The 12049-nt window shown below is 28.3% G+C and overlaps 1 protein-coding gene across 1 annotated transcript; it reads left to right on the top strand.

Annotated features, from left to right (window-relative positions):
* The first annotated feature begins 7146 nt into the window (after nucleotides 1-7146).
* LOC116775059 (uncharacterized) lies at nucleotides 7147-10864 on the top strand. Its single transcript, XM_032667862.2, has 6 exons — nucleotides 7147-7265; nucleotides 7794-7872; nucleotides 8084-8278; nucleotides 8949-9029; nucleotides 10142-10258; nucleotides 10522-10864. The coding sequence occupies exons 1-6, from the start codon at nucleotides 7155-7157 to the stop codon at nucleotides 10683-10685; spliced, it is 747 nt and encodes a 248-aa protein (XP_032523753.2). The 5' UTR covers nucleotides 7147-7154; the 3' UTR covers nucleotides 10686-10864.
* Nucleotides 10865-12049: the final 1185 nt, after the last annotated feature.

Here is a 12049-nt window from a genome sequence, read left to right as displayed (position 1 = left end):
TTAAAATTTTATGCTGTTTATGCTTGTGTGAATACAGACAATAATGGTTTTATTGTTGATAAGTACAACTTCTATCATGAAAATGTACATTTCTTAAAACTAATGTATTTATTTTATTGAAACTAGTCAAAGCGGTGGATTACGATTTTCGCTCAATAGTGATCGAGTAAGTATTGGTTTCTAGTAAGGGCTCGATATGAATATCAAAACAAAATTTGAAATCTGCTCCGCAAATCCAATGAGCGCGATACAAGAGAACGCTTTCACGTTCAATCTGTATTTATAGCGGTCATTTGTATCTCAAACAGATTGCTTTAGCGCTCAGCGTTCTAATCGATTTTACTGACTAACACTGAAGTGCATTATTTTGCTCTCTTGATTTTATTCGATTTGACCTGTTTTCATTTTAATATTGTTATTCTTTATTTTCCTATATAGTGTTTCCTTTATAATTCAACAGTATTCTTATATTGTTTCAATACCTTTCTTACCCTTTTTGGGTTAAGCTTTCGGAAATCCCTACCCATCTATTTTTTCACACAAAGATCGCAATATACATTTTTGTGGGAGGCCATAATATATTTTTTGACAACACCAAACCAAGTTTTATATTAGAAAAAATATATATATTATTAAAATTATACTTCCATTGATTTTTTCTTAAATTATAAGATGTTTCTCCTTGTGTATTTTAATTAAGGACTTGAAGAGATTTAAATCTTTTATTATTAAATAATTTTTCACTTCGATTTTACAATATGAATTTAATATAGTGTAGCAACGTTGTTATTTTTGCAATCCTTCAAATTTTAATCTAAATATATGTTTGGGATGTGGAGTTTTGTGTGTGTTTAGGATCGATGTAATTGAAGCCATGCCTAGACAGGATTAGGGCCTGTGTTTAAATTTCCAATTTGTTCCGAGTAAAGTTATACGATAAACAAAGAGTTTGGTATTTTTGCCATTATGTGCCAGGATGGTATAATGTTAAAATGAGATTAAATTTGAGGTTTACCGAAACAGAGTGGAGTAATTTAGTGTAGTCCATCCGTTTTTTTATGTATTTTAAAAAAAGCATTTTAAATTAAAGTGATTTGTGTACAGCACAGACTTTATTCTGTTAATAAAATGAAGTTACTCAATAAAACAAATCACTTAAAAATAATATTTATTTAATATAATTTGCCGGTAACAACTTTCATTTGACTGTTTTAAGGTAATCTTTATCTGTATTTTTTATCAATTTCACACTTGGATTTATACAGAGTTATTATCTATATATTTTCCAATATGATCCGTAACTTGATACTCCTATTATAATTGGTGCTGCACTAGGCTTTATTTAAATATCGCAAATATTGCGTGAATATAAAAAATTGGTTATAAATTTCATGGGCGGTTATTTAATTCAACGGAATAAATCAATATTAACACGTATTAACATTTTTAATACGCTCTATTCCAATTCTGTCATTCATATTTTCGCATGTGAGATAATATCTTTTTGTTTATATCGATCCTATTTGTAAATATTTGTAACGACATTTCAGGCCAACTCTACGTTTTTTTTTCCATCATATAATTTATTTTAATAGTGATGATATATTTTTACAATGGTCATGTCAGTTAATTAAGAACTTATGCGGATCTTTTAAATTTGAATTTATTCTAGAAGGAAAATACCTATTGAAACCGTCTGTACTGCTCTTTGAGTGATCACCATCACTAAGCAGTAAAATGTGATAGCTAGGAAATATTTATAAATATCTTTAAATGTACTCATAAAATACACTTATTAAAGTATCGTAATCATTTCAGACGTCACTATATTCAGTAAGAGGTAGTGATTAGTTTCACGAATTTGAATTTTGGATTGTCGTATAAATCTTATTAGAAGTATTTATTGAGATTTTTGGACAGTTAACGAATGTTCCACCAGCTTCAGCTTCTGTGCTTAAAATTAATGATAGCTACACACCGTTTTTAACTGAATATAAATATATATGTGTAATCATTATACGTCTGTGTCGTAACAGAGCAATCCTTAAACAACATTATTATAGCGAATATAAAGTGTCACAAGCGATTTGCTTTTGTCCGTCGATACTTATTCATTCCATTTTGCATTTCAGAGCTGTAACATAAATAAAACATACCGACGTTTGCTTAACGTCCTGCAACTTTTGTAATATTATTGTTTTTATAAGAAACAATACTATTTTTATATGATACAATATATTATCCGAGTCTTTTATATTAGCAATAATAAGAACTAGTTTCTGTATATTTAGGAATCATTCTGATTATGTAAAAATAACAATTTGTACATTAGTAAGCAAAATATATGCATACATAAAACATTATTTGACTGTATATTTGATTTTTCTCTTCTAATGTGAAATAAATTACCTATTACTTATTAAAAACATTTTTTTTATATAGGGAAACATTTTAAAAACGATGATAATTAACATTTTAAAATATATAAATTACGGGATAAGCATTTCAACCGAGAACATTAAATGGTATCGGGTCCATTTATTTGGATTTGTAAAACCAAGTAATTTTAAGCAGTTGGTGTTAGTTTAAATTTATGACGGTCCCTTCGAATGTTCTTGTTTTAATTAACAATAACACGAAAGAGGGCTCACTTTATTTATATTGTATCTGTTTAAGAACAAATACTTTTATACTGGTTTATTTTACAATACCTATATATTAATTTATTTTCAATCAGCCTGGATAGTGTACCTATACTCGTATAATAAAATAATAAAAAAAATTACAGATTTATGACTTATGTACCAAGTATATTATATAAAATATGTATGTTTTAGTATTTTTATTTGCAAGAAAAATATCATAAAATAACTTAACCTAAATAAAATATTCCCAGAAATGAACCAAGAAGTCATAATCCTTGAGGGATAAAGGGCCTTAATCATGCCATAGCCTCTGAATAAAAGACGCTGAATCGTAATCACTTAATTTCATATATTTAGCTAGATTTCCACAATTCTTAATAATATTATTACTTCCTCATAGAGCATGACTTTACATAATTATAATTAATTATCATGTCATAAGATTAGTACCATAGTGAGATGCCAGTAAGCTTGTTTGTGCCTTTGACAAAGTTATGCAATGTCGGCTCCAATATCTATCTAACTGCTATTAGATTAGATTATTTCATTAGATTGAATTTGCAAAATTTCTAAGCTGTTCGTTTAATACGACGTGTAAAATCTATTTTAATAGTTTAGAAAGGAAACATTTGTCTATAATATTTATAATTATCGGAAATATAGAATAGTATTTCAAGGTTTTGAATGTTTAGTAAATTCTTCCCGTTGTCAATTTACTTGTTGACGTACTTGTGGGGGATTGTAATTCTATTATTAGGAGTATGTAACCTGTATATCGTTGTTCATCTGTGTCAATCAGGCGTCTTGGTTTCCATAATCCGGTTATTCGAGACAACTAAATCATTAAAGCGATACATAGGATTTAGGATTTACCGTACATCTATCATAGAGGAAGTACGTTCAAATCGAATGGGTAGTAATCCCATAATTTTCTAGCTATCTTATTGTGATGTAGTAGTCAGGTGGGGGAGACAAAAATTCTCTGAAAAGATTTTTAAATATTAGCCTTTAATTTCATAAAACAAGATTATTTTTTTGTTCGATACTGTCTTGAAGTGTTAATGTAACGTAACTCATGAATGACACTAGCTCTCAAGCATTTGGTTTGAAATTAGCCGAGTCTTTTATATTAAAACTGTATGATCACTAAATACCATATGTCATCAATATATATCTAATTAGCTATATTTCATAAAGCTTTTCAGCTTTGAATTCTTCAAATTTACTCCGTAAAATTAGTAACATGCGCGACATATTTTCACTTTGACCCTTTTTAATAAACGTAATTTTAAAGCACGACTTATATGAAATACATGGATGTGATAAGTGTAGAGACTATAGCAGTATTTTCTATATATAATCCTTCAGCCTCTAATATTGAAAAAAGAGATTTTTTTTTTATATATTGAAAGTTTTCTAAGGAAATCCTTAAATACTCTGTTTTTTTTTAATAGTCTCATCCTCTAAATTGTATTACTGAACCATGTAGAAAAGTCTGGTATATCTTGATCTTTAGAAGTAATAAGATTATAATTAATCCTTCAAGTACAAATCAACTACTGGCTTACAAAATTTTCTTTCTAAAAGTACTGGTGCATGGGTGCATGGTGTCAATAGTTATAAATATATTATTGACAGATATGAGTAGAGTGATTATCATTTCGATAATATCTTAAAAAAAATCCCACGCTTTTTTTTTTAAATAAAATTTAACACTATTTTCTTAATTTAAATTTATTAAAATTTATTTTCTATTTTTTGGTTCGGTTTTCTATAAAAAGCGTGTTTTTTAGTTTTTTTAAACTATTATTTATTTTCTACATTTTAGTTTGGTTTATTTATAATAACTTTTTTTTCAATTTTAATTAATTTTCTTACCTTATTGACTATAGATGAAAATTATATAAATTAACAAAAATCATATTTTGCAAATTGAAAATGGAATAATTTTATCAAATTAGTGTATTGTCATCGGTCCTCAATAAATCTACAAAGTTTGAACGAAATCTGGCCGTTTAAAGTTGGTCAAAAACGCGCCCAAAGAAGTCGGTTACAAACATACAAACAAACATACAGGTGAAGCTAATAAAAAGCTGATAAAAAGAGATTCCGTACGGAAATGAGGGGAATTGAATTGTTTTAAAAATATTGCTTAAAAGAATTATATACCGCTGCATTTATGCTCTAAAACCTTTTTAACGCATATATTCGTCAACACCATATAAAATATGGAAGCTATACAATTAATGAAAATGTATTCCTCATTTTCCATTGACTCGTACTGAGTAAAATAAAATTTTTAAATATCAATTAATAAAATAACCTCGAAAGTAATCTATTCCTTATGTGACCTCACAATATGATCCCTTCTTTTATATATTTCCTTATTTTGAAGAAAAAGTGGAACCTAAATGCGATTGCACCGTCACAGCGGGAACTTTCAATGCGACCAATATAATGGCTGTAATAAATAATAACACAACGACATTTTGGGGTCGTGTAAGTGAAATATAATTTTTCATCCTAAGGGTAATATAATATGTATCAAACACAGAACACTAAAAATATATTATCATGTTGAATAGCAATGAAAATAAACTTTCATAACGATCTTATATACATAATAATATATTCATAAATTTTATTACTTTTTTATCTCTTAATGATAAGATACAGCTTCGCATGAATATTTTAAACCAGCCTTCGTAAATCGATGCTATTTCAGGGTACAACTCATAGTCCGGCAAACTAAACAACCAGAGCAAGCATAAAATATTCAGAGGCCTGAGAGCATTCTTGTGTTCAAGCCACAATGACGGAAGCTACATTGATTAGCGAATGATATTTTAAGCAATGAGTCCAATATAGTTTATAAGGGTCTGTAGTTAAATTTGCTCTGCAGTCTATTAAAATTTAACCCTTATTGGGTATTAATAAAGAAACGATAATAAATAACTGAATTAAAAATTAAGTAATATTATTGTTAAGTGCTTATAATATATAATAGTTTATTGAAAAAAATATTAAAAATTTACACACAACCACCAATTAGGCTCTTGTTATATATTATATACAAAAAATAAAAGGTACATATCAATCTTAATAACAATAATTTTCTTTAAGTCTAGATCATAAAACGAGTATATTCAAACACTAAACTGTATGAATAATTCCTGTCAACGTTTCTTATCTCAAGATATAATAACCGTCTTCATATAAGGAATATAAAGATCGGTTTTAGTGACGTGGAATTTTTGTACTTCGAAAGTCACTCGCGGCTGTTGGAAGTTGACTGCTAAGTCATGGGATAGCGATACAGTTGGACTCAAATAATGTTTTAAGTTATTCATCTTCATATTGGTTTTATGAATTAAAATATTATCTTTATTGCCTCGGGGCATTAAAGGTGATAGAAATATTCTTTATAAAATAGTTTCAAATTAAATGTGCACTTTGTAATGTAATTAAGGATAGTTTTAAATTTAATGAAAGTAAGTTACTTATAATTAATCTTTTTCAAGTAAGGGGGTGTATTTACTACTATAATACTCGGAGCTCACTGTATCCCGGCCTTAATTCTCTAACCACTTGGGCGGTGACTTTCAGTTTACAAGGACTCTTGACTGAAAAAGGTTTCTTATAGAGAAAAGTTGCCTCTAAGTTCAAAATGTTCCCGGGGGATTTAGAATTTGTGAGTAATGATTCACAAGTATGTGATTTTATAAGAGTTCTTTTGTACAGGTTAATTATAACGAGTTGTGTTGAAATTAATACTATGATATTAATTTAAAATTCAATGTTTATTTGCTTAGAATGTCATATTAGACAAAATAAATTATAAAAATATTTTTTATCTCACGCTCATGTTTCGGATATAAGAGCTAGTGAATTAAAAATTTAACAGACACAAATATTTTACTATTGAGAAAATATTTTATACTTTAATTTCACTTGAAACGAACACAAACGTAATTTACGTAATCTTGCATATTAACTTTTAAAAAGCCATTTTCTAACACAGAGTACGCGAATTTTTTATTCTGTAGTAAATTTGAAATTCTCATTTTCCGCGACAGTTCCCTGCATTATTACTGGACACGAAGAGTAACTAGGAAATCAGGAAAATATTCAACTTCATTTTAATTTTTTTCAACCCTTGATTTGAAATTCGATGTTCCTAAGAAATGTAAAAACGGATGAGTGCTTTTTAATTTGGCACTATGCATATTCAGGTTTTAAAATGTTACGTTGAATTTATGACTAAAATATTTTGTTATGAATCTAAAAGAAACCTTCTAATAGATATAACGTTAATATTTAAGATAGCTATTAACTATTAGAGAAATATTTGTACTATGATATGATCTCTATTGTATATACAAATGCTGATATAATCGATGTCTCTATAGTTTAAGTTATTAAAAGTATATTATTGAAAAAGTGTATAAGATAACCATAATATTTAAGTAACTTCGTTGACATTGTCGATTGTTCAGTTGTCCTATAGTTATGAACGTCGTACGTTGTGTCGCGTGTGCCTTCTTGGTTATAAGTATTCTGGATGTTGCGAGGGCTAGAGATTTTAATACCATTTTTGACAACCTTCCGTCCGATATTGGGGTAATGTTTCAGGGATTTCGTTTTTCTAACGTTATTTCTCACTTTTCTAATCTATTTGATATATCGGATAGTATTTTCTTTTTTTCTTTAATATTTTTTTTAAAAGTACATACTCCCGACGTGTCAGTTCCTTTGCAGCAACCGTGATCACTGTCAGGCTAGATGAAAATGTCTGTCATTTGGTCTTGTTATTTGTCATTTGCCGCCAAAATTTTCTTAATTTCATGGCGTATCACTCTTGATTCTGCAGGCATCCAGAGCGGTCTTCTCTGACCGTGATCACGGTTGCTACGAAGGAACCGAAACGCTAGGAGTATGTAGTTTTAAAATAATAAAAATCATTAGTACATCCGAAAACATCAGTTTTATCAAAATGTGTACTAGCAGAAGTCTTACATATCATTAAGTCAAATAAATTTTTCATAATACTTGATAAAGAATGTTTTAATATCAATTAAATACAAAAATGATAGAATTTTTATGTTATGAATTAGATTGGTGGTTAAATATAGTTTTATTTTATTTTAGCACGCCATTAGTTCTGCTTGGAAAGGAGTTTTAAAGGCAATTAAAGCACCAATGAGGCCACGAAAATTTAGAAGGGGGAGTAAGTTAGAACACAATTACATATCGCTTTATTATTTGTAATATATTTGTTCTCTAGCAGTATGACGATGAAATTATCTGAACAAGTATTCCATATAATACAGGAGCTTTAATTATGAATACTTTCATTACTTTGAGACAAAAATTTTCTACAGGATAAGATGTATGTATATATTGATTTATATTTTTAAAATAAAATCTCTCATAAATAGAAAAGAAAAAGGTTACAACAACAACAGTCACGGAGTTTTCCGAACCTACGACCACGTTGACAACGACGGTTTCAACGGTTCCACCCAAACGACCGACTATACCATTTATCACTCGACCTGATTGGACGTCTTTCCTTGATTGGCGACTATTACAAAATCCTAACTTAGTAAAATTAGCACGGCAGTATCACAGAGGTGAGGCATACTTTTATTAAATTCGTGTTCTCTTATTTTATTATTTCATAAGCTGGTATATGTCTGGTAGAGGTTAGAGACGGTAAAAGTTGCAAGGAAATAGTACCTTTTCTTATTATATGAATAGGTATGGTCATATATTAACACATTTTTAATCATACTATAGTTCATAGAGTTCATTCATAAATTATGATTTATTGTATTTAATTTGTAGTTTAAAGACTTAATAACTTATGGTTTGGAATCTAAAATAAAAACGGCAAAAGTACGGCACTACTAGTTAATAATTCAAAATATGAGTAAAAAGTGTTCGTGATTAAGTTTTATTTTGTTAATGTTACTTTTTAAATTATTAATAGATACTTCTATAAAAACCGATTCTTATTGGTAACTGTAAGGAACAAAAAACATTATTCTCTTCGTCAATTACGATAAAACATAAGGCATATTAATGGAAAATTCAGTTTTTAAAGAAAATAAGCCATCATTAGTAAAATCTACGGGTACAGAACAAAATTAAATATACCTAAATCTCTTAAAACTTATTGAAACTGTGGTCCTTCAATTACAAATTTAGAAAAACATATTATATTTGGCAATAAAATATTCACCTTCTAAGTGTCGATTTATTTTCGAAGAAATGAAAAGAAATAATATCATCACCTTTTAGGTCCACCGTACAATGGGAGAAAAATAGAATCGTACGAAGTCACCACTCTTAAGCTATCCACCAACGAGGAAGAGGTTTTCGGTAGTTTATTTTTCATATAAATAATAAACAAGTGTAGTCAATTTCAGTAGCACATTTGATGTACTTAAAATTATAAAATATAGCCCAATTTTTTCTCAAGATTTTCGTGTATTCTTTATTTTCTTATTCAGTCAGTCTTTTTAAACACTATCAAAGTTACAAAAATAATGATTTAAAATTTCTTATCGATTCCAAGCTAGAAATAGAGATTCCATTATTTCTTTATATACTAATTTTCAATCAAAACACTGAAACAGAAACATACTGAAAGCTGATAAATTCAATAATTTCATTCACATTTTATTGTTAATTGAATAATATAATTCATTTTGCCTTTTTAGGTCAACTTTTACCTGCCCACTTACTCTGTTTCGAAATATAAATACGCTTACGATTCCAGCTTGACTTTTTCCAATTTAATTCATACCTCTTTTCTTGTAATGTGAATATTACACTAATATATACAGTGTATTCTTATTATTGCAGCACATAATCCAACCAAACAAAACCGAATGACTCATCAATTAAACCAATGACTCATCGAACTCATATTATCGTAATTTGTTTCATTTATGACATACCCAAATATTATGTTCGTTTTCATCAACATTTGTCCTTCTCAAATATTCAACATAAAACAACTGATTAATTGATTTAACATAATTTAAGACGAAATTAAACGACTCCTTTTTTACACTTTATGATTTTGTAAAGAATGTCGTTTTGCTATGTTGATACTTTCCCTGAAAAGAGTAACAAGAACCATATTATAAAATTCTCTACAGTATTTTTTAATATGAATGCTAAATACAAATGTTAATTTTGTCATTAATATTTTCTCATGGTAAGTTTTTTCTCATTTGCGTCTTAGTAGTTATAAAAAATGTATTGAATTATTATTATTATTTATTATAAATCATTTATATCCACAGGAGGTGATAAGTCGGTGGATATTAGTCAAACAACATAACAAAAACTGAAATTGATACGTTTATTTCATTTCATTACATAACTCACAGATTTTTGCACAAAAGTTTTTACTTCACACCTTTCACACCACTGCCAGTTAAGCACCATTATATTTGAAGTAATGTTTGCATGTTGATTTGCAGAATATAATACAATATTAAAGAAGGTCACAAAAGGACAAAGGAAAATTATTAATATACCAGTTATACCGACGCCGCAATACAAATATGACTATCTCAGGAGATTTAAATTCAGAAATGGTGGGTGAAATACGTAGTTTACTTAGACAATACTGTCCTTTCTTTAGTTTAAAACTTTTAGTAAACTTATGACGTCATTGCATAATTTATATCATATAAAAGCTTGTAGGAAAATACTTGTATTAAATATTATATAGAGCAGAGCAAGATAATGTTATAACACATTTCTGAGCATAACATATGTGCAAGGGGTAACAGTATTAAATACAAGTAGTTATTTTTAAAATTGTCTTGTTTTATTTTGATATAAATATGTATTGCAGATGCTTACACAATAAATTCACATTCCAAAGTCGCTTCAAGCCCGGAAAGCCAAAAGTCGTCTACGAAACTAGAGACAACGACAGAAGATGTGTCATCTTTATTAAAACAGTTTAGATTTGGAAAATATCGATTAAAAATTTTCTATAAAATCACGCTTCAGTGAAAAATCTATTTGAGTGATTTAATTCAATGCATGTTTTGTTTGATTTTTATTTTTGCATTAAACATAAAATGAAAGTAATATTCATGTTTAAAATGATTTCAAAGATAAAAATCGTATTCGTAATCGTATTACCTACCTACCATTCGTCAGATTGCAGTTGTATACTGAGACTATTAATAGGCTCGTGAATTCTTTTTTTACATACAAATTAATACATACATATAAGTTATTATACATTCGTTCAATATTCTTAAATAAAAGCCACTTCAATAAATCAAATTAAAAACAATAGCAAATGGAAATATTAATATTATCTTTAAAGTAGATAATATAAATATAGAACATAAAAATTGGGATAACCTAATTTTTTCAAAGCATCAGGTGACAACAAAGTGACAAAGCAAGCGTACCCTTGTCCAAATGAATGTTACTTTTGGGTTTTGTTAATGCCTCTGTTCGTTCATCTATGGCCTCAGTTCTATCGATTTTTCAGTCTATTTATAAACTTTACAGGCGTAGCGTCATCAATGATGCTGTGCAAAACATTATAATATAAGCACAATGAAGCTCTTTTCTGTGTAAATCTTTATTTAAATGAAATAATTTGAAGGTGGGTCCCGTTAAAATTAGTTTATTTGAGAAGTTGCAAGTTCGTTACCTGATCGTGTTGATGAATTCTTTATTATATTTGTCTAAAATTAATTTTATTATGCTTATTATTATTTTCGATATCATCTAAGTTATCTTTTTTTTATCATAACAATGAATGTTTAATCTAGTGATACAGGAACCAAGAAAAGTTATTATGACAAGCGGAGTATATGTATGTCATACACCTACATACAATTAATCTTGATACCATGTTGATATCAGAGGGGGGCATCACAGTGATATCTTTAACAGAATCAAATAACATTACTCCATTCCGTCGCCCACCCTCCAAGATAAAATCCGTTGCCCTTAAAGTGTCTCATTTGAGCCCTTAGTATGAAATATGTTATTCCTGTACGACATTTTAATTTTTTAACATTTATATAAACTTATAATTAAAAATAGATTTGTATGACTAAATAAATATATTCGTAAATTCGAGTTTAAAAACTGTTTAATAAATTAACAAAGAGCTGAATATGCATTATAAATTTTGACTTTCTTCCTAAAAACGTATTTATTGTATAGAAAATTTGATGCACAAAAGTGAGCAATATGAGTAAGTAATTTTATTATTGCAAATATTCAACTTTATCTTAAAAATCATCGACCCAAAAGGAATTTGAAAAAGATGGAAAAATGACAGAAGACGGTCCTAGATGCTCAGTTTTGATATTGTTTCAAGATTTCGATCAGTAGCTATTTTCCCCAAA

This window comes from Danaus plexippus, chromosome 8, assembly GCF_018135715.1.
Source record: "Danaus plexippus chromosome 8, MEX_DaPlex, whole genome shotgun sequence".
Lineage (NCBI taxonomy): Eukaryota > Metazoa > Arthropoda > Insecta > Lepidoptera > Nymphalidae > Danaus > Danaus plexippus.
The sequence above is the reverse complement of the archived record's forward strand: the minus strand, read 5'-3'. Positions and strand labels throughout refer to the sequence as shown.

What these genes read in the sequence shown, in the direction of transcription:
- LOC116775059 (XM_032667862.2), top strand. Translation starts at nt 7,155, where the DNA reads ATGAACGTCGTACGTTGTGTCGCGTGTGCCTTCTTGGTTATAAGTATT. An exon ending in AGCACGGCAGTATCACAGAG is followed by an intron (nt 8,279 to 8,948) that starts GTGAGGCATACT and finishes ATCACCTTTTAG; the next exon opens with GTCCACCGTACAATGGGAGA. An exon ending in CAACGAGGAAGAGGTTTTCG is followed by an intron (nt 9,030 to 10,141) that starts GTAGTTTATTTT and finishes GTTGATTTGCAG; the next exon opens with AATATAATACAATATTAAAG.